The sequence below is a fragment of the Atta cephalotes genome (genome assembly GCF_000143395.1).
Source record: "Atta cephalotes unplaced genomic scaffold scaffold00001, whole genome shotgun sequence".
Lineage (NCBI taxonomy): Eukaryota > Metazoa > Arthropoda > Insecta > Hymenoptera > Formicidae > Atta > Atta cephalotes.
Window position 1 is genome coordinate 303,063 of NW_012130065.1, and position 24,548 is coordinate 327,610.

The 24,548-nt window shown below is 35.2% G+C and overlaps 1 protein-coding gene across 1 annotated transcript in view; it reads left to right on the forward strand.

Annotated features, from left to right (window-relative positions):
- Positions 1-24,548, forward strand: part of LOC105622024 (protein dead ringer homolog) — a 119,509-nt gene that overhangs the window by 30,243 nt on the left and 64,718 nt on the right. Inside the window, exons 2-3 of the mRNA XM_012203805.1 lie at positions 15,878-16,069; positions 17,185-17,604. Coding sequence (XP_012059195.1) covers positions 15,878-16,069; positions 17,185-17,604 — 612 coding nt within the window. The remainder of the gene's footprint in view (positions 1-15,877; positions 16,070-17,184; positions 17,605-24,548) is intronic.

Genomic DNA, 24,548 nt, shown 5'->3' on the forward strand with positions numbered 1-24,548 from the left:
GTACGTACGTACGTACGTACGTACGTACGTACGTACGTACGTACGTACGTACGTACGTACGTACGTACGACGTACGTACCGTACCGTCCGTCCGTCCTCCCTCCCTCCTCCTCTCTCTCTCTCTCTCTCTCTCTCTCTCTCTCTCTCTCTCTCTCTCTCTTCGCCTCCAGGAACGTTGATTTATGCCCGACGTTACCTTTGCCAATGGATTTACATCCCGATATTTATTATTCGCAATATTATCGCGCGCGCCTTTATTGCGTTAGTCGAAATGCCTTCACCTCGAAGACTCTGACCGTCCAGCCTCTTTCCACCTCTTTCTTTCTGCTCGTTTCTTTTCCTCCCAGTCCGATCCCTTCGCGGGCTGTCACGCTCGATGCAATCTCTTCTGGACCTTATATCAATAGTCATCTTAAAAAGAATATTTATTGAACGCCGAAACATGCATCGAAAGAAACATACAAAGTTGATAACGATAGACATCTTTTGCAAATTTTTCTTTTCTGTATTGAAATTAAAAATTTACAAATTACATCGATAGTGCTCGTTTCGTTACCAATGTAGAATAACTATGATCTTAATTTAATTTATGTTTTTTTATCTTTTTCTAGTTCTAAGAATTAGAAAAAGAGGATAAAGAGTAGATTAAAGTTGATCTATATTGGTAGAAATGGGCATAAAAAAAGCTAATTGATGAGTTTCTTAAGATTTTCGAATAATCATCAAAGTATTAGAGTACTGATTCATTTACAAGTGCGCTTTTATCGGAGATTCTTCCGTATCCAGGATTCTCTTCCGCGAAGAGACTGAAGGCACGAGAACATTTCTCTGTCCAGTTATATATCATTAAATTAATGTTAAATGAATGGTTACGTGGGGGCGTGATTTCGGATAGATCGTATCCTCGGTGTATTATTCCAACAGTAAATTCGGGGCGATTATTCATTCAAGAAGTCAGAAGAGCCACCGTGGGCTCCCGTTTTCTAGCCGAGACACGCGATCGTCCCTCGTTGTCTTTGTCGTTGACTCTTTCTTCGTCTCTTTGGCGACCTTGGATCACGCCAAGTTTCCTAACTTGTGCCATCATGATCTATCATAGATATTTTTTTAGTTATATCTAACATATGTATAATATATGTTTCATGCTAGATCATTATAATAAAAGTTGTTATAATTAAACTTATTATTTTATACTCAGAGAGACAGAGAGAGAGGGAGGGGGGGGGGGGAGGGGTTTAATTAAATTATTTAAAGGTATAATATAGGAAATTAATTTTTTTGCATGCAAACAGAAAAAATATTACGATTACCGTCAATCGGAAATAGTGATAATTTCGCCCATCAATATATTCAATGGTTGTGATAACCGTAAGATGAATATATCTTTTTACAGCGTTAATCGTTAAGATATGCTAATCTTACGGTTATCACAAATGTACTATAGTTCTTATGACCAAAGAATGTATTAATGGACTTTTGGCCGTGAAGAAAAATCTTTTTGTTTGTGTTTTATGTCTCTTTTTTCTTATGTCGAAAAAAAATCTTTTAAAATATTTTATCTGCAGTAAAATTTAATAGTATAATATTGCAATATTCTATGTACAGTTTAGATATTTAGTTATATATTTGTGGCATCATAGTCTTCGTGCAACATCGGTCATTCGCGATAGCACATGTGAAGTTCGCGGTTACCGTCCAGCACACATCCTACCACAAAATTGCATCTTCTTTTCTTGCTTGTAACTTTATTATTGCTGCCAAAATCGAAAACTGCCATCTGCTGAAGAAATCGATCGCAAACCGTTGTTGCATAGAAGGATACCGCTCACGTTTCCGGACGTGCTGAGAGGGTAACCGCAAGGACTACCGGTTAAGACACGATACATTGTTGCAACGAATCGATATCGCAGTTGAACGCAACAGCTTATATTCAATTAAGTTATTCACTTTCACTATAATGTGAAAGAGTCATATTTTAGTTTTATACGTACAAGTTAATGTAGAGAAAGGTGGTATGAACATGAGCGTATCCGGAGCGGAGGGGGGAGGAAGGGTTATTCAGCCACCCCCCACCGAAATTTTTTATTAATTATTTTTTTTGAGAGGGCCTCATCACTTAGCGCACATTTTACATCCACTCACATCGATCGATTCCTAATAAATTATTAATGAGAATATTTTATTTTTATTATTTTATTATTATATTATTTTTGAATTGGCCAATTAGTGATGTGTTCTACCGAAATTTCTCTTTCATTTTTAATTGTAAAAAATATATAACTTTATTTTTGACTTTGTGAGTTTTTTGCTGTTATTAAAATATTTTTTTCTTTTCGTTATATAAATAATTTTTAATATTTCTGTTAGTTCGAGCATATAATAGCAATATTAAACAATTAAACATTTTCTTTGTAATAGCTATATTATCTTTCTTTTAAAAAAATAAGTAAAAGTTATATAATGTACAAAACGTAATATTTTTCTCCTTCAAATTAAGTATAATACGAGAAGATATTAAAAGCTGTAAAAATATCTAAATGGAATTCATTAACGTTAAAAAATGCTGTAAATGTCGCAATAATAAAATTGGTGACGTTCTTTTCAATGCAATAGTAAAATCTTCTTTTTTTGTTCTTAGACCGATTGGCGCATGGTATATTTCTGGGATGATAAACCCTTCCATTCACTCGAAAAAAAATTCCACGATATGTCGCTACAACTTCATTTTGTTGGACGAAAAAAATTAAGTGTAATATACATGTACATGTATGATATGAAACATTATTCTTGTATCAGAACTTTTAATCGTATTTTTTTTTCTAAAAATAAAAATTAAGATTTTTACATTTTTAAATGCTATTACATATATATATTTTAAATGCTATATATTTTACAATTTTTATAAATTGGAGAACGGTATTGTTGGAAATACTTTTTTAAAAACATTTATTACAAACTTTGAATTATAAATTTTTATTTTTTATTTTGGACATCTAAACTTCACATTTATAAAAGAGATAATTTTTACCAAGCTTTCTTTAAGGTTCGCGTTATTTTCATAAGTCTAACCTTCACAGACATTGCATTGAATTTAATCTTTATAAAATTTTCTTCACAAATAACGCAATTAGTCTTTTTATCATCTTGTCTATTATTTTCCTTAAATATTCATATTTTTTGCAACAGCATTTACAAATTTTTTTATTTTTTCCTTACTTAGATTGTAAGAAGTGATGGGCGATTGTGTCGCCCACCACTTCTTTGTCTAATCAACCGAATGACGAGTAATGAAAAAAAAATTATATAAAACAAGCAGCTTTAAAATAAGAAAGATTTTAAATCCACAACTTAAGAAATAATAAATGTTGTTTATATAAAATACTAAAAACGATGTTTTACTTAATGATATGACTAGTTGATAAAGTTAACTTTGTGCCGTGTAAATAGCAGTTACATAACAAAATGCACAATAACTCTGTCTCTAAACAAAACTGCCTCTATTCTCAATATGGGAAGATCCCGACTTTCACGTGTAGGTGGACTTGTCAGTAGTTTAGTAAGCTACCACATACATCTAATAATCTTAAATCATCCTTGTTCCATACTAATCTCCAAATATTATCCAATTCCTCTACATATAAATTGATTGCAATCTTTTAAATAATGCTGTTGCGAACAGATTTACGTATGCATTATTGTATGCATGTATGTATTATTACATAAAATTGTTTAACTCGATTTTTAAATATTAATTTATTTTTGTGCTGAAATGCTTTATATAAAGATTTTATTGAGACTAGGAATTTTTCTGCTTGTCCATTTTATGACGCAACACTAAGTCACGAATTTTCCAAGTAGGTATACCTAATTTCCTTGCTAGATTTTTTTGTAGATTAGAAGCACTTTGATGGGTCCAAATCTCGTCATTAAGCTATCTTGGGAATGCGTTCAAACCTTAAAAGTCGAAGTATTAAGAATAATAGCTAAAAACACTTTCTCTGTGACCAACACCAAAGTTGTTATCAATCACATGATCATACTCAGTCCTTTTATTTTATATAACTTTTTTCGTTATTTTTTTATCTTATCCAGTTTTTTATTTTTCAGTTTTTGCATTTGTCGTATCGTCTTATTAAATAAGAAATATTAATTAGAAATAACATAAAAATTTGATTATATACAGATTCTCAGAAAGAAAGATTCAGTCGATACTCTTTGACGTTCTTTTAGAAATGTTTGTCATCACATTCGTCCTTCAATAATCACACGATCGATCTTATTTTTCACGTGGTCGAGATTTTATTTTCGTAACAATGATAAATGCTTGGAGAATAAATGCTCAGATTTAGTATAGTCACTCTCTATTTTATTTTTTCAACCAATAGGTTTATTATGTTATGGGAAAAATTTAAACAGCTATAGGTAACAATGCTTAGAATTATATCATATCTGTTTAGTTTATAATTCTATTCATCTGAAAGAATTTTACATATCAGATAAGCGACAATGATGTTTTGTGAGCTAGAGTCTGAAATAGATTATTGCGGAAAAGAAATCTGGAATTTCAAGACAACAACAGGAAAATATATAAGAAGGAGAAAAACTGCGAAAGAATGGTTGGTGACAGATGCTTCTTAATTGGAGTTGAGACAAATAGATTTTTCTAAATTTTTTAAATATTTTGAAAAAATGAACTTTTTTAACTAAATTATTTTTTAAGTTTATCTTAAAAAGATAAATAGAATTTTATATAGATTGTTTTTCTTTATATTTTAATGATTATTTAATGCAATTCGTGATACGCAAAAGAGAAAAAGGCATAGAATTGAGTTTATGGAGTTAAAATTTCTTTGCAAATACTTTGAAACATTTTATTGATCAATTAGAAGAAAGAATTTTACGAATTGATCAATCAAAGAATGTTTTAAAACATTTGTGTAGCATTACATATCCTATCTCTAAGTTTAATGGCATTCCATGATATAACGTTATCGAATACTGGAATACCAGGATTATTCTGTCCATTCAGGTGCAATACAAATAAAATGAATGACAAACATCCATGTTACATAAAACTTTTGAATACTTATTATCTATAGTTGCTATTAAATCTATAATATTTAGGATCAACGTGACATGTCCTTTACATTTTCGGAAAGAATGCCGAGACAATTAGGTAGCAAAATTTCTTCAGGTAGCAACATAGCATTCTTTTATGGAAAATTTTAAATTCAAATGGCTCTTGGAACGAGTTACCTGAAAAAGATCTAGGGTTGATCGATCGACTTTGCGAATGGTTTTGACAGAGAATTTCTCGATTCTGAAATTATTAGAATATGAAATATCAAATGAATATCAAATATATTGACTATGAAAAGTTGAAGCACGCTGTGTGGAGTATATAAAAAATTTTTGTTGCGCGAAATATTTCTGTTTATGAACTTTGTATGAGTTTATAAAAGCTTCGCGTTAAATTTAAGCGGAAGATTTTCCATGTCGCGAGCAATTCGGCTGGATGAGTTAATGGGTCATAAAATCGCGCTGTAGCCTCCCGCTTTTCTTCGCTTGTCTGCTTCCTACATCAGTAAGTGCATGTAACCCTTCGTGCACGTGGTGATTGCACGCTTCAATCCGAAACCTTTCGTTTCTTTCTCCTGAATTGTCGGCACGCGGCTTAATTATTGTCTGCCGATAAGAACAAACGTTTCGATGCACCGATTACTTTTCTCTCTCATTGCGAACTGATGCTCGGATGCCTCGAGATTCTTGGCAATCAAATTTATTTTAAGAAATTTAGAATTACATTATATAATATCGAGATTACAACTCACTCGGAACAATTGCGTGAAAACAATAAGAATGCACCTAAAACTAATCGATTGCCGTTTCATTCATGACAAGTTATAGATTGATTGACCATCTCTTTCCCCGTGTTTATCTGATCTAACTCCAGATTCTTTTTTCATTTTCTAAATTAAAATGGCGACTATAAGAAGAATGTTTATTAATAATGTATTGGCGATCCAAGATATATGTAATAGAATGAATTAACTAAACATGATTCCGGAAAAAGAGTATCAATAAGTTTCTATTTCATTGTACCATTAATCTATTATGTATTTGAGAAGAAAGAGGACATTATGTAGCAACTTGATAAGAATAAAAATATCTAAATTCGTAGATTTTTTGTTTAAGAACTTTTCAATATATACATACAGTTCAGTATATACATACATCTTACATTAAATGATTTCACAAATAGTATTGACATCTTGAGCTGTAGGAACGTAGATTAGTTACACACACATACAAAATTTAGATAATTTATAATTTATAATTATTAATAATTCTTATATGAATGAAGGAATTCTTATGTTTTATTAAAATAAAGAAAGTTTAGAAAGGAAAGATATTGAAATATAGAAAATCGATTATGAAATGATCTCAAATAAATTCAGTGAAAGGAAAAGTAAATAATTTGAAACATCCTGTATTGCAAAGAAGTCACAATCTAACTCTCCACACACACTTCATCAGTGTGCAAGCCGTTTCTCTCTCCTCTTTGGATTCCTTTAAATTATTTTCTCAGCTTGAGCCTTCGAAGGTTGTTGTCTTGAACATCGGACACCATACCGACATAGGAGACAGAAGAGGAGAGAGAGAGAGAGAGAGAGACATAAGTCGATCTTGCGACGCTCGGGAAATCAGGATCGAGAGATGGCGATACAGAAATACCGAATAGTTGTCTAAAAGTGTGTGACGGACGGACAGCTGGCCGTCATTAAAACCCCATTAGCAAGGAGCTCTCCCCTCCGGAGCTCGCGAGTCAGCCTCCGAGTTCTAACAATATCTTCCACGACGCTTTACCACCACCTACGCTATTAATATTGCTCTATACCTCCCTTCATGGCCCACTCATATCCCACCCCTCCTTTTCACTCCGCTTCTTGCCATTGCGGATAGCCGAATTCCGTTCTTCAATTTAGACGATCCGTCACTGTCGTACATTCGTTTGACTGTTTCGATAAATATCAGCTTATGAAATCGAAAATGTTACTCCCTTCAGAGGGGGGGGGGGAGCGGAGAGAAGAGACTAAAGTGATTACGTAATTTGTCATAGTTTTATTTCGGCTTCGGCACAGAAATAAATTCATCGCGATCGCGCGGTGATGCCGCTCGCGAACGTTTTTCATCTAAGATGACCCTATTCGATCAATCTGTCTTTTTCAAAGACTTCGCCTGAGAGAAGAACGAGAAAAGCAAAGTTTGTAGGAAGTCGGGAATGTGGGTCAAGTTCGAAATAACTATGCGCTGAAGTATGTCTGTGGTTTGTCAGCGGTGCAGTCGTCTCGCCATCCTGCCTGCTTCAGGTACATAGATCGCGCAAAGATGCAAAATTTGTAATCTATCATAATGCATTTTCGATACGACTGAATTATGATTATATGTTTGTATTTACCGTCACATAATGAAAAAAACGATCGATCTTATCTGTTGCAAAAATTTTTGCAGAGGGATTGATGGTATATCTCGACGCATTGAATTCTTAAATATTATAGCAAATACGTATGATGCTTCAAGACCGTAAATATCGAGAAAGTGCCTTTCTCGTGCGATCTTCGCTCCAAGACCGAAATAAACATTCGTTTCTTTCCCTCTTCCCCTGCTGCTTTTTCTTTCACTTCTTTCCCTTCCGTCCGTGACCCCGCATACGTCGGAGAAGATAGACCATGGAGGGAGGAACACGATGACGAAAGAAGGAAGAACGCAAACGATAGAGAGAAGAGAGTACTGCCTACGGTCTTTGTAGCCGGCAGATCAAACTCGGCGGGTCATTAATTAAATCTGGCGGAGCAGCCATCGTCCGTCCGTCTTTCCACCGCGTCTCCGATTTACTTTACACGAAATACGCCACGGTTATAAATATGGGTGCTCACCCTGGAGACCCTTTTCCTCGAACTTGATCGCGCGGACCGCCCTCGAAGCGACACTCATGCGCGTAGCAGATCTCTGACATTATTTTTTCAAAGATATTATTTCATTTTGTTTCAAAGAATCACACGAGAGAAAAAGAAACAGCGTTTAAAGAAGCAGCATATAAAACATTTCATTACCGATATTTGTACTCGTGCGAATCTAGCTAACGTTCCTTTTGGACAAATGTCTCCCACGAGGGCGTTCTCGAAAGCGTTGCGTAAGAACGAATCGATAAAAATAATTTGCGCTTGTGTGGTAAAAGTTACCGTGATTCCTCCGTTCACGATCTCGAATCTGGCAAACACATGGAAGAGAAGAAAGCGTCGGTTTGGCCGACCCTCGTCTACCAAATGTCCTAAATTCAACAAACTTCTCCTTTATAGGTACCTTTACCTAAGTGGGATTAAAGAAACCCCACCTCACATCTATGGTCAGCCTACATTTTTTTCCCCAATAATTTTCGCGAGTGAACGAGCAAATCGGCATCAAATCAATATGATAAATATTATAAAATGTATTTTAGCATTCGCTATTTTACCTTATTTCAGATCTTAAATTAATAATAACAGTGATCACACGAATGAAAATTATACATGGGAAAGGAAAAACTATCGTGCTTTCGATTAATACCGCTTCCCTGCGTAACTTCCCTATGTTCCAAAGGACATTTCATCTAAATAGACAGTTCTGATCGATGTGTTTTCTCGGCGATATTGATAAATAAAAGCGATTACGGCGATGACGATTCTGATGGTCAATGAATTTATATACCTGACAAGAGTCCTGGAGGAGCCGATAAATCAGCGCTCTTCCGTTCACCCGGGCATCGGGTGGACACCGGGGGTAATCTCTCAATCTAAATCGATCGATCTGCCAAAACGGCTCCGTTTCCGAGCTGTTTATCATCGGGCGCTTATGAATTTATTTTATGGACCGCAGAGTTACACGCGTATTCCTCGCGCACATACGAGAAAAAGATCGACCGATGAAGCCGTGATCCCTGCGTGGGAGCACCGCGGGAGGGCCTGCGGGAACTCGTGTAGGTACTCGTACTTTCATTCTTATTGGGTATCGATAAACGCCGGGACCATTCGTTAAATCGTTACTCTTCTCGCTACGTATCCGCTTTTATCTAATGTATTATGGATCGCCCGCGTGATTCTCGATGGGCGCCACGAGCCGATGAATCTCATTCAGTACGGTTCGTATAATAATACCGTTACTTTTTTTTTTTTTTTTTTTAATCAAAGTTCTGCAAGAATACGTGAATTTTTATCAATTATTCATAACGTGCACAGTGTTGCAATAGAAAGTCAGGTAGGATAAGATCTCCTATTATGAGATAGGTTCCCAATATGAGATAGCGAGATTTCTTCTAAACTAATAAGCGCATGTGATTGATTTTATTATGAATTTATTACTCATAGAGTGACATATTTAATAGAAAACTCTTTATTAAATCATGCGTGTAGTAGTTGTGAAAAAAGATTCTTGAAATTGAATATTGTTGAATTTTATTGAGGTTAGTCTTCAAACTTTGTTTTATTATATAATAAATTAATATTTGGTAAAATCTGCATGCAGTGATAGAGTAAGATCATATTAATAGGAAAACACGTGATATAATGATTGTTTAACTGTAAAGATTCGATTTGGTCCGCAACGAAACCGCAAGACATGGAAGTCGTAATATGAGATTAAAGTATTCCTAGCTAATATGAGAGCATCTAAACAATTCAATATCTCAAAGCATACTATTGAACGAAATATTAAAAATGATGATTCTATTGTTAAGATTACTCACATACACATACACACACACACACACACACACACACACACACACACACATATCGAAAAATTATATAATTATTATGTATACATTCAAATTCTTTGTTCCTATTTGTACGTAATATAATAAAAGCTTACTTTATTTTTTCTTAGTTTTCTGTTATGAGATCTCATCTCACCATCTCATACAAAAAAACCCTTGTATCTTATATTAGGAACCCTTTTTTTGAATGAGCAAAATTGACACTTTCGGTAAAAAAATTTTATGTACAACAAAATATAACTATTATCGGTCGCTAACTTTTGGTAAATCTTGAATATATTTCCATAAAATTGACACGAAAATAAGAATTAAGATTTAAGGCAAATTAAATAAATTAGTCTTTAAAAAATATCTCATATTAGGCGACTTTATCCTATAGTAAGTACGAGAAAAATGAAATTATACTCAGACGAACTGATAAGCTGTTCAAATAGAGAATAAACGTAACTGAGTAAACGAGAGTAGATATTGAAATACAATTCGAACTATAAAATTCGCGCATATAGATTGTCCTTGTGCGTTCTTCAAAGTAAGGCGTATACATTTTCACGACTTTCCCTACGACTTTGTCTATTATCACGATAAACCTCGATATGTTTTTTTTTCTCCGCAGTAGCACTATTATTTGACCTCCCAAGTGGGAAAGTTCCCAGCGCGCAATTAATCACCGCGGCGTCGCGCCATTTCGAATTCTCGGTAGTCTTCGTTTTGAATTCATTGCGTGCCCTATATCGCGTATACGCTTTTATCGGTTACGCGCGGGAATCGCGGTGCCTCGTGTTCGTGGAATATGGTAAACTCAGCGAGTCACGGTACAACGCTACAATATGTAAAGCAATTATTTTACAGTCATTTCCTTCGATATCGACGCGATATGCTTGCGACTTATACCTTCTCGGCGTTACTGAGGAAATGAGTTCGATAACGTTCTCGATAACGCATCCTATTTCACGCGTTCGCACGTTACACGTATATCTATTTTGTTGCACATGGCATCAGAAATTATCTGCACTATGTTGCATAGATATTTCTATTCTCTCTCTCAGTGAATATTTATTTGGGTAATATTTGACAATAAATATTCCATACGGAATACTACGTATAGAATACTAAAATGAAACTACGTAGGATAACGTAAAAAGATTGGATTGTTAGCTATCGCGACAAGTTATCGCGAAAAAAATGATTTGTAACAACTCGTATATACTATAGATCTCAGTAGTACTTATCGCGCTTTATTTTCCTTGTTGCCATTTTATAGTGATTTTCAAAATTTAAATGTATACTTTGTTTTGCTTTTCACCTTTATAACTGCTACATATGTTTATAGTGCGGCATTCGCGATCGTCATCAATAGTCACCCGTTTATCTATCTATTGATTTGCATACCTATTTTCTTTTTCGCCGTACTATTTATTTTTAGTAATATCTAATGGTATCGCACAGTAAAATCGCGAAATATGCACATACATAAAAACGTTTTACACATTTATCGCGCATTATTTTTAAAGATAATTTATAATTCCGATGGGACACTCACTGATTCGTTATTTCTTGTTGATTTTATCTGTCTTTATAAATAAATTTTGCTTCTTTACTGCCATATATGTCCAATTAAGAAAAATTCTCGACATATATAATATTTTTTGTCTGATAATAATGCCTTTACAATATAATTTTTGACGCGCTAACGTTTTTCATTTCTTTTTCATTTCGCGGTTATATCTAATCGTTATATATTTAAATCACATGTGTGCAAAATACCATCCATAAAACCTAGACTAAATACTTCGACCAAACAGTCACCGATCCGATCGACAGTCTTGATGATCGGTATTTTTGTATATGTGATAATACCAGCTGCATATCTGCATATATAGAAAATTATTTTCAAACTATCGATAAGTTTTATGCGTTTAATACAATTCAATTTTTTGTAACGTAAAATATCTTTAACCTTGCTGTTATTGATAATCATAATTGTTGCAATCATAAAAAAACAAACTGTACTACAGATTTATTGCAAGAAGATCATGTGATTCAGAAATAACAAAAAATAAAATAATATTTATATTCCCTTTGTGTAATAAAGTTTCACATTAATCATTAAATTATCGGAAATAGAAGTAGATTATGTAAAATGATTTATTTATATAATATTTAACGTGGAAACAATTATTACATATTATTATTTTTATGTGTTTATTTATTAATCCACAAATTGCACTTTATTATTCTACAAATACGCTTTAACAATTATATACATTATATATATATTTTATTTTTAAGTATAAAATAAAAAAATGCATCGTTATATAAATCGCGTAAATCATTTAAACTCTGATAATTTTAGTATTTACAAATGTATTCAAATATAATTATTTTATAGTTGTGTTATCTTTTACATCTTGATGAGAAGTTCTTTTCAAATCTTTCACTTTATCAAATCTTTCTTGCAATTTATATACGTCTTTGTTTATTTCATAATTTTCAATATGCACAGCAGATTGTTGCACTTAATAAAAGCTACGCGATATTAACTAGGTAGATTAAAGTTGTAAATAGAAATATCTTGAACAGAAGTAATAACTTTTTCTTTGTAACTAGATACATAAGATTCATCTAGACGATTAACAAACTAAACTGCATTGATGTAAAAATTGTATATTTTAGTATACATATTGTATTCTTGTAAAATTAATAAATAAATAATGATGAAAAGGAATTAAGTTATTCGCATTTTGAGTAAATGAAATTATATAACTAAGAATAATATAAATAACGAACTATACGAACTTTTTTTATGATTAATAATCAAAATTGACAGATATTCATATAACTGATATTCCTCAATTAAACGCGATAGTCTTGTAGTAATTAGAATATTTTAGAGCCGTATATAGTGCCTGAAGCATTTAGGCGATGATTTACAAGCCACGCCGAGATACAAGTATATATGCGAGAACGCGTGCACATACATGCTGCCGCACGCACCCACGAGTCTTTGTTAAAGAGTGTAAGCACTTTCGAAGAGTGGAAACTATAAAGTATAAACAATAAAACAATCGGATGGTGATGGTATGGCGATAAATCACGGTGGACATTGCTATCTGCAGTGGCTCCAAAGGGTAACGCGCCGCGACTTAGCCTTCGATAAATTTAGCTATTGTCGTGCCTAGGATATATTAAATCTCGTTAAAATGTCTTTATGAAACCACAGCGCCATGGATTATGAAAAGAGGAAGAGTGTGAGAGAGAGAGAGAGAGAGAGAGAGAGAGAGAGAGAGAGAGAGAGCGCGATGGAACTGTGCTCATCAATTGTTTGTTCAAAGCGACAATCTTACTTCTATTAATCATCTATATTGATTTATTCAATTCATCTCTAATTGCTATCAGAAGTGACAAGAATAAAAATAGATCGTTACGACATAATTTTTTTGCAAAGGTAAATATCGAGAAAATAAGGTGTGATTCCTAATTAAATGAATATTCACACAAGTCCAAGTTTCAATAGAATAAATATTAGTGATAAAGTTGAATTGTAGTTAGTAATAATTATTAAGTGGAAAATTATGTATGATTCTTCAAACAGATCTAATCCGATTAATAATAATTGAATGTCTATCCACTTGAGGATATTCGTTGCGTCGACGGATGCAACCGACGTATTTCCTCTGTCACTTTCCATACGAGATTCAAACACCTACGTGCGAATGCTCGGTTCGGACTAGAACAATGGCATCCTCGAATGCGGCTCTACCATGATTATTGTAATGACGGTACCGTCCGCAAACACTTGAATGATATAATTCGTAACCCCACGCCACAGTGAGAATAACGATGCCACAGTACTAACCACCGTAATTTTTTTTCGCGCCTTCTTTCCGACGCGGCAATTTCAACAATATTTTTCTCATAAACACTTGCCTCCGGAACACACAACGACTTTCATGATTTGTTATCGGAATGAGCCTTTGAACATTGACACACATACTACGTACTATTGATATCCGATAGTGGATAACGTAAAATTTTCTTGAAAGCACATCTTCACCACGCATGTTTAATGCTTTATCATTTGTAATTTTAATTACGTATAAGAAATATAATGTAATTCATTATTGGATAGATAAGGGATAGATATATTCGGAAGATATAGACGAAATAAAAATATAAGCAAGTTTTATAACAGGTTGACCGATCGAAATCTCAGAAACGAACTTGTTTCGTATTTGATTAGGATTCTATTTTTTGCCGCTCATTCATTCCTGACCACCACCGTAGAGGGTCAATATTATCACACGTGCTCAGAATGCCGACAGAGAGACCGTTTGTCACTCCTCGCCCATTGGATGCCTTGTCCTTCGATCGTAGTCCCATTTAAGATTGGACTCGACATCGGTACATTTACCGTTGAATCCACTTGCATCCCCGATAAACATATATTTACTCAAGTCCGCCCTTTCCAGGTAAAAGCTCGCTTCTTTGCCATTTGAATATACTCGAAGCTTCAGTGAATCTATTTGCATCTTCTTTTAGATAAAAGGAACACTCCCTAAAATAATGAATAGTGAAGTCTCTCTCCTTTCGAATGTCACTTCTTTTCTTTTCATCTCTGTGATGTTCTATTATGGATAAAATATATGAGATAGATGAATACATATATATATGTGAAATACATATTGTTAGATATTAAAGGAGCAATGATAATCTAATTCCATGAATTTAATATTTCGTTATTTTCATGTATGTCAAAATATAAATTCCATTTCTCCTGTTTCAAAATAAATATCCATAAATAGTAAACTAATTTTGAATTAAAATTGATTTTCTTGAATTAAATTAGTTAACAATATAATATATTTATTATAGGATCGTATATGTGATAACACAAACTATAGACATCAATATCTTAAATGGTTCAGCTGGATCTTAAATGCTTGTATGATTCTGTGTGAATTTATGTACTACGTATGTAAATGATTTTTCTTGAAACGTTAACTAATGTCTACTAAAAACTCTACTATCGCAGTAATATGATCACGAGTTAAATTGACTAGCAAAAATAGTAATAAATTAGTTAACTCCATTGTTGCAGTTAAATTAATTAATAGATAAATAGGAACAGTAATGATTTATAGAAATAATAAATTAAAAATAACAAATTAGGTATAACTTAACATTATGAATTTGGATAATGTGCATACAACATATCTATATATAATCTAGAGATTATATAGATATATTTTATTGATGCACGATTAGATTTAAAAATTTTTTTTTGTCTGATTTAAAACGTATATACACATTTTTCTAATTTTATCTAGAAAACAAAAATTAATGCGCACAAAAAATGAGTATACGCGAGTCGATGCTCGCCGTGTCTGAGAGTCGCGCACGAGACATTTATCGAGAGGTCGAGTTAATTTCAGACGAGGAAAAAATATGGAGTGTCCATCTCTTTTTTTTTAACGATGACCATTTCCGTTCCCAGTAATGTGACTTGTACATTTTTATGCCGGCTCCGGTGCAATGGGCACAACCGTAAAACACTTATGACACCCGTAGCATAATAATGTTACTTGATAGCGGCTATCTCGGTGTAATATAACTCATCGCATTCGCCATTTTCCTAATTAATGTTTAATGCCTCGCTATCTGCCCTTCCTGTTCACGATTAAACTTGCATGCATGGTTGATATTACGTTACCAATAAATTCCGCTACTTTTTATTCAATTCACATAACACGAATTATAATTAATATATCGACTATGTGAAATTTTCATGCGGATATAAGTTGATGCAAATATGAATCGGAAGGTAGAGAGAATAGGAAAAGTTCCCAACGTATAAAAATATTAGTAAAGAATAGTCAATAATTATAGTAAAAAATTATCATTTGCTTTTATAATATAACTTATCGTTTTCAAGTGATAAGAATAACATGCTTGTGCATTGCGCATATCTTTATGCTTATATATGGATATATGTATATCTAATACGAAGTAGAATTTTATTTTGAACAAAATGAATTATATAATTTTTGTGTTCTTTGACGATTTCAGTATCAGGAAGAGAAGTCGGAAGATGAATCAGATATGGACGATGAAACACAAGATGAAGAAGACTTACTCTCACAGTCACTTCAAGTCAATCCACAAGCTTTGGATGCAGCTGCAGGTGCATCTTCATTAGCACAGTTGAGCAATTTAATGAACACGCATCATCCACAGTTACTAGCGAAATTTAGATTGGAGGTTAGTAAGAAAAGTCTTTTCATTCTTTTTATTCTTATCTATATATTTAATCTATCACTCGCTTCGCATCTCGTTAAGTATGTAACTATCATTTCTTGTTTTGCTGAGTATTCTCCTGTTGACGCGCACCAACAAGAGAAAACACATGCAGATTTAAAAAAATAGTCTTATTGTTAAGAATTCCCTGTCGTTCGTCCTGCTGAGTTTCCGTGAAGATAAGCAGTCGCATAATTCGTCATAAAACTTGCTCGGCAGGTTCGAGCGTTCGTTGACCTACAAAAGTGCCAAGGTAGAATGACACGAATCGTAGAAAATCATGAGATAGTCGTAACAATGGACGTTGACAGTCATAAATGAATTGTCACCGTGACAATAGCAACAATCCAAACCGGATGACAGATCTGGGCAAGCGCGAATATCTTTACGATTGGCATTCTGATAAGAGGTCACATCGTGATCTTATGCACAATAGTATTTGTCCGCAGTGCGAAAATGAAGAGAATCTCTTGCAAAATTGGAAAGTTTCAGTAAAGATAATTGATGCTTTATATTGCACTTCTTACTAAATTATAATTAATTAGAGTCATAACACTTGCAAATATCATTTAATAGATAGAAGGACTCTTCATATACAAAATAAATAACAATAAATAAAGGGCAAAGTAAGAGTCAAACACATTTTAAATTGTAACACAATTAAATAGGATAAATTACAAATAAAGAAAAATAAAAATAAAGAAAACAGTTTAAATTCAAATATAAAACATTACAAAACATTACAATACAAAACAAGTTTCAGTTACCGGATTGAGCCCTCTTCAGATATTTATTTATTTACTTACACACAAAGATCGTTGTATAAAATTAGTTATCGAAAAAAAATCTAATCGATAAGAAAGATAAAAAAAAAGTCATAACACTCGCAAATATATTTTTTAGTAAAAGTTAATTTATTGTTTTTTGAAATGATAAAATAAATCTTTGTCCTGTTTTCCTATTAATGAAAAAGGTGTCCTGACGTCAGTCCTCAGTTAATTACTCGATAAAAATTATTTTTATCGTTTGATATTCGCTCGATTTTAATTAATTCTCCCTTTAATGATTTTTTTTTATAGCATACCGAGGCAGATATGTTACAAAGTAGAAATAGTTTAGAGGTTCTACAGGCTGCAATGACCAGTGGTAACTTCGGTACCTTATTTCCACCTTTATACATATCGTCGCCGCCACCACCGCCGCCACCACCGCCATCATTATCATCACAACCGTCGCAAAACAACCATTCACAAATCGCAGGAAGTCTCGGGAATCAAATCGGTGAAAATCAAGCATTAGCTTGCTCCACTACTTCCACCAGACCTGTTGCCACCTCACAGTCTAACGAATCGTCGCCACCTCGCTGCCGGAATAACGGAGAGTCGCAAGGAAATTCCAGGAATAACGGAGAAGCTCGTGAGGGTGAAACTCGTGCGGCATCAGTAAATAGTCAACATCCACCTGGAACTAATTGGAGCTTCGAAGAACAATTCAGACAGGTGCGTCAGGCAAATACCTAGCAAGTACGTACGTACGCCTTCCTCAGCTTGTCGGAAATGATCGTGCGCTATCGCCGCATTTTGGGCGACTAACACATTTAACGTACCATTTTGATTGTCTTTTTCCAATTTTTTTTCTCTCTTTTCTCTCTCAATTTAATCAAACTTATGTTTTATGAAAACAATAACATTTATTCGTATCAATTTTTCTGAATTATATATTACATATACAATTGCGGAGAAGGGGAAAATTTGTACGCTTTATACTTTTTCGCTTGATGCTTTTTGTGGAACGCTAAAAATTATTAGCTTCATATTCGAAATCTTATCGATATGCTTGATTATTTCTGTCTAAATCGAATGGTTTGTAAAGTACATCTCCAAATGAATTTTGCAAAATAAATGGAATAGTGGCTCGAATAGTCCCGATGATGATATCCGGAATAGCATCGACTGCAACAACTACGGCGCGGCGTGCCATGCCATGGCGCGAACCTAAGTCGAGTGTCGTGGGCGTGAACAACTCGCGCGGTCACCTTTGTGGGACACTGGTTAGTGCCGCGAGGGACGTGTAATTACGGCGGAACTCTCCCCTTGCGAAAGCGCGGAGCGAGGAGATGATGAACCGGGAGAAAGAGAGGCTCTTTAATTAATGCAACGATGGAAGCTAATTATTATTTTTACACGCAGCCGAGAGATAATTACCGGCCGACCGTCCCCGAACGGCGAGTTCGTTGACGGTATTTCGTGGCAAGAACGAGAGGCGATCGGCTCGACACTACGAGAAAAGAAAGAAGGAAGGAAGGAACATTTCGGAGCCTGGACGGTGCTATTCATAAGACACATAGAAAGGAGGCTGCGCGCGAGCCGACCAGGGGGATGAGGGCAAAGTTATAGAATTAGCTGGACTCGCATCGCAGTCTTGTTAACGCTTTTTGCGGTGACTCGCCATGCACTCCGCTTGCATTTTTGCCATATGGAGTATGAAATGGCGCGGCGATCCGACCGGGTCGGTCCGGCCGCCCCGTTCACTCGCGGTTTTCGGTTTTTGCAAAGAGGGTGTGGTATTGAATTACCATTTAAATTGTTGTTCGCGCGCGTGAGCTCGCAAAACGCCAATATCCTTTCACAGTCCTTGTCACCGTGTGACAAACCTGCCTTCGAAGATTCGCATCGCAATTTTTAAAACTAATCTTACACGATTGATGATTACAAAAGTGATACGATGATACTGATTGTGACAAATGTGTTTAAATTTTACAACGCCTGTACTTGTATGATTCTTTGAAAGAACTATTTTGGAGAGGAATATGATTTTTGTTCTAAGCGAAAAGAGTGATTCTTTTGCTTAACAGAGCATCGGCGTAATGGTGTATCATCGATTAAAGCGTACAACAAGCGGACGAACACGGATAAACGGTGCGCGAAAGACGAACGGGTAGGGAAACGAGAAACAACGTGCGCGGGGGGAATGGAAATAGAAGTCTCCACCTACTTGGCGAACGGCGCCCGCATCTCGGGGATCGCATCCATCATTCCGGCGAGGGCGTACAAGCTGCTCTTTAATCTTTCTTCTTCGGGGTGATGGTGGTTTCGTCTGTTTTACTCTTCCTTCGCATCTTTTTTTTCGAGGTGTCGGTAATCGTTCGCGTACCGCGCTCTCGTGTTTTTTCTTCACAAATTTTTTGATGCTCTCACTCCGTGTCTGTTCCATATCTCTGGTCGCAGCTTTAAGAATCGCGATACCTTTTACGCTTTCATTCAAAAACGAAATCGTGCGTCGCGATTGTCTCTTCCCATTAAGATTCGAAGGAGGTTTAAAGATGCTTTTAGAACCAGACTCGACTAACTCGGGAAAATAAAAGCGCTCGACGACCTCCGGACAGGTTTATAGTCAGTTGGTTATTGTCTTGAAATAGGGTAAGCAGAGGCGAGAGACGCCAATAACTCCAGAGTACGTCGCGTACCATCCGATCGAGGAGTCTTGTTTCAGTAAAACAACGATTGCACCTATCGTACACAAAGTAGTCCACCGACGGTGATACTCAACACGAACAACAATGCACTCATACGAGACCCTCCTCCCCCATCTCGCCCCTTGCGTTCGCTCACACGCACTTACACGCGCTCATTCTACCCCGTGCAACTACGTTCGCTGACCGTGTACTCGAGCTACCACGGCAGTATAATATTGTAGGACTATACTTTGCAGCCATTGTGAAATAACTCGTAAACCTCGCAAATTGCCAGCTATTTCGCTCTTATACACGCGTGCACACCTTTTACGCCTTATTCCGTCTCTGTGTGTACTGCGTGTTCGACCGTAGATCGAGAAGGTTGACTGCTCTTCTATGAGCGTGTATATTCGTGCGCGTAAACTGAGTGTATAGGACACTTGTATGCACGAAGATCATACAACTCGGTGCATAAGATGATCACAAATTTATCCAAATTTGACAATTTGTCCATTTTTCGTTTTATAAAAATTTTCCTTAATGTGTCCAATCATAGTTGATTAAAAGAAAAGTTGTGGTTTTCGTGATTTGAAGTTATCAAATCAAAATTTTTATTTAAAATTTAATCTTTTAATTAATCTTTTTTCAAGTTTTTTTCGGTAGAAAATCTAAATTTGAAATTTGATTATCAGGATATTTAATTGCTATCCTTTATTCTTGATTTTTTTTAGTAGTATTGATATTAAAAAAAAGTATATGATTCTCTCTTCTTAAAAAAGTGCATTTTATATAAATGTATTCATTATTCAAAATAACAATCACAGAATAGTAGAGCGAACAGTTAAGATCTTCATTCATTTCTTTATGCCTTGGCTTAAAAAAGTGACATAACCCAACCCAGTTACCAGAATCATCCTGTATAGAGCACGGATACAAAATTAGGATACTTTGAACATGCCACGACGAGACAACTGACGATGACGAACGCGCGCACGCGTACTGGATTGCCCTCGAGTTATCATAATGATTATGCAAATGCATTATCATTATGCAAATGTAGCGGAGCACCTAAAACTCAGAATGCGATCCGTCGTCGCTGCCGTCGTTGTTGGCGCGTTTAACGTGGGACGTAGACGGATACGGTCCTTTGTAATTTCGACAAACAACGCTGTTTTTTACCTAAGCTCGAATCTCCGCATTTCCCTTCGTGAATTATTCGAGGAGAAAGAAGAAGGGTTGCGCGCGCGCGCGCGCGCGCGCGCGCACACACACACACACACACACACACACACACGAAGTTTTTCTTATTATCTTTTAAGATTTAAACGCTTCCCTCAAATTGCAGATCTAATATTATTTCGTTTTATATGAACATAAAATCGCATTCGGATCTCATAACTGAATTAGCTGAATATGCACGATTGTTTCTCATGCATGTTCCTTACGAAATGTCCTAATGCAAGCATAGTTACAACAAATAACAAATATTTCTATGTGCACCCATTTGACGCAGTTAGCGACTAATTACGCTTTTGCAGTTTAACTTTACCCAAGAATTTTACATTTCTAAGTATGTTAACTCGTTACATATAAGAAAGCACGATAAGACAACTCGACATAATCAGTTCTTTTCTCACTATTTTGGAACTCAAAGTGTAATGTTGTCGTAACATTTACATCGTCATTACCGATGGCATAAAAGCATCGTGAGAAAACGCTGGTGATATTTGTACGATTACTTTTTCGAAATATTCATAAAGACATATTTTGTATTTAAGAGATTTCTTAGTTTAATATTTTTTATATATTTATATTATATATATTTTTATATTTATACTTACATTTTTTTTTACACGACTTATCTATCTTGTAAGACGCAATAGAAGCTGATATCACCTCCACGTACAATACGTAGAGTATCGTAAACTTTATCAACATTGATAATTAATTTGCACTCCAGGAAGGTAATTAAAATTATATCGTATATAAATGCGCGAGTTGTGCAAGTTGTGCAAATTGTGCAAGTACGATAACATAATGGCAAGAACATTCCTTGCTGTATTCTACCTTATATCAGACGTTACCTCATTTCGCACTATAGATACGGGATAATTATATTCATAAATTATATAACTCTAATGTTTGTATTATTCATTTTGCAATAGGATAAAAGTAGCGAATACTTTTTTTTTTCTTTATTTTATGTTATTATAGCCGGTCCTTTTTATTCTCACTTATTGATCAATTAACCGAGTTACGCATGCGAAAGCGCAATTACTGCACGGTGCAACGAGATTATTATTGAGCGTTGCATATGAGTGATGCGTATATTCGTTTGGAAGAAATCGTTTGAACGGTTCCATTGTCACACCCCTTTGTTTCTGGGATAAAAGAAGGGTCTCAAGTGTTTCCCTTGAAATGGCGTAATTCAAAAGAAAATTAAATCCTACAATGTGGCAACCTTCATGAACATTATCATAGAAGCATTAGATTTGTCGCTGCTAAGCGTTTTGAATACTTCGCGGCGCACGATATCAAGAGACACACGATATTAACGTGTGATGTACAGCACAAATCTGTTAACCGGTCCCGTCTAAGTGCGCGACATGATTTTAACATTGCGGACAAAAAAGAAGATGAATAAAAGAGCAATACCGACGATAGAGCCAGACTCAGATGGAAGCCAGATGAAAATAGCCACGTTGCGTTCGAGAACTTTACCGAGCTAATTTACTTACTACTAAGTCCGTGCAACACCTGCATCACTTATCCGTAAGCGGCCTGGCGGCGCTAGTTCTCTCTCTCTTTTTTTTTTTCAAACGATATATTGACCCGCGGATTCTTCGTGTTTACTCAATAATTGGATGAGGCTGTAAATATGGCTATTAAGCTACCTATGCTTTTCGCGTGCTCGTTATAAGCAACCAATTGCGAGCTGGCAGTTCGTCTTCTTCTCCCGCCGTGATCAGCGTATCTGAGACCGCTACGGATCGCTCGGTCTTCGTCTCTGAAATATAGCCTAGTTCGACACAATCATATTTTTCTTTAAGTCGAGTGCAAATCGGTACCTCGGCAAAACACTGGGAGTAACGCGATTTCGCCTTAGGAGCGAGGCGTAACGCTACCGAACAGTTTTCAGAGAGGCTCTTCCTTTATACTTCCGTGTCCCAGAAGTGAATAGAAGGCGTTAATTTTTAAAGGATGTCATTATGGACTTGGAAATTGTATCCAAGAGATGTTACTATTTTTTAAGATATCTTAATGATACAGATATAAGAATTAAATAAAGAAAGAAATATCTTTTAAAAACAAATACATCTCGTATGAAATCTAGTATTCTATAAGCAGCGTAATATTTTTCAGATAAATTGGCGCAAAAATTAGCTCAGAAAATTAGTAATTTTCCTTTCCATCAGATAATCTTTGTCGATCTTTAGAATGCATAGTCAGTAAGTAAAACGGCCGAGTATCGTGAGTAACGGCCGTTCGTAATTCTCCATAATTTCGTTACGATTATTATCGCGAGGCACGCTCTAGACAACGCGACATTGTGACAGCAGCTGGTTAAAGGGTTCGTTACGCCGCATGCTGATTCGCAGAAACGAGATTTTCAACAGGATGTGACATATCGTTGATCAACTTGACAGTGCCTGTCCTCCTAGAAACGCGCGAATTTTTTTATCATTTCCTGCCTTATTTTCTCGCATTATAAATGTATAGAATTATATTGCTACAACGAATCTGAGTGTATTTTTGATAATACATAATAGAATTACTATTAAAAGATAATACAATCGATTTTCCGAATGATAATTAGCAATTATTTTTAATAGATTTCTCTTCTGTTTGCTTATTTAAAAAAAACCACGAGAGATCTGCAATTTTTATCCATGATTCATAGGAATAATCGTGATTGTAATAATCGTCCCTAGTATTGCATGGCCCGCAAAGGACCAATTCTTCGATGTACGTCGTACATATGTGCAACAACATCTTCAGCTTCTTTTGGTCGGCTGCATTGCCGCGCGTGTAAACATAGCGTAGATACAGTCGATTTTCTTCGCATCTTTCATTTTTATTCTTTCTAATTTCTGTGTCTTTTGATACTCCGTATTTCTTTATACTCACACTGCAACTAGGGAATTTATTAAATATTTATTAAATTAAACGCAAACGTTTTCTCTAATGTTCAATATCATAATATAATACTATATACATGTTACGTTCTGTGATGAACGGACGAGTGCCAGCGTGGGAGGGATGCGTGTTGGAATTCGGGGATGTCTCCATCGTCTGGGTAGACTCAAATCTCGTCGGCGACGAAGAGTTATATTTTTTGACCCCAGTTAGCATACCAAAGATGCATCATATTATACGGCTCGCGCTCGCTATTATAATGAATATCTCCAACCGACGTATAAGCATATATGTAAAGCACGCGCGTTTCATGGGGTGTCACGCTGTCACAGACGAACGCGTGCTTGTATATCGCGTTAGGTATCGCATTGATATGATATACGTGCACGGTGGCCACACACACACTAACGCGTTTGCACATCACGGTCTTGCTCTGAGAAAGAGAGAGAGAGAGAGAGAGAGAGAGCGTGTCTCATTTTAATTGCCGCAGGCAAATATCTTAAAAAATACATACAAAATATTTCGTAAGCTATTGGTTTTTAAATATTATAATTTCCGCTCTAATACTTTTATATTAGAATAATTGCAGGAATCATATTATATAAAAAATCATACGATTCCATTTCAAAAAGTAGAAGTGATTTTTATATCTTTTTAACTCCTCTACCTAGAAAAAGAATAACGCATGATCAAACATCCTCCTTGAAATCTCCTTGAAATTAGTCTTTCATCTATAACATTTTTTCGTATCTTATTTGCCTGGAGCAGTTAAAATGGAACATATATAATTGATGTATGTATACGTGTGTGTGTGTGTGTGTGTGTGTGTGTGTGTGTGTGTGTGTGTGGTGT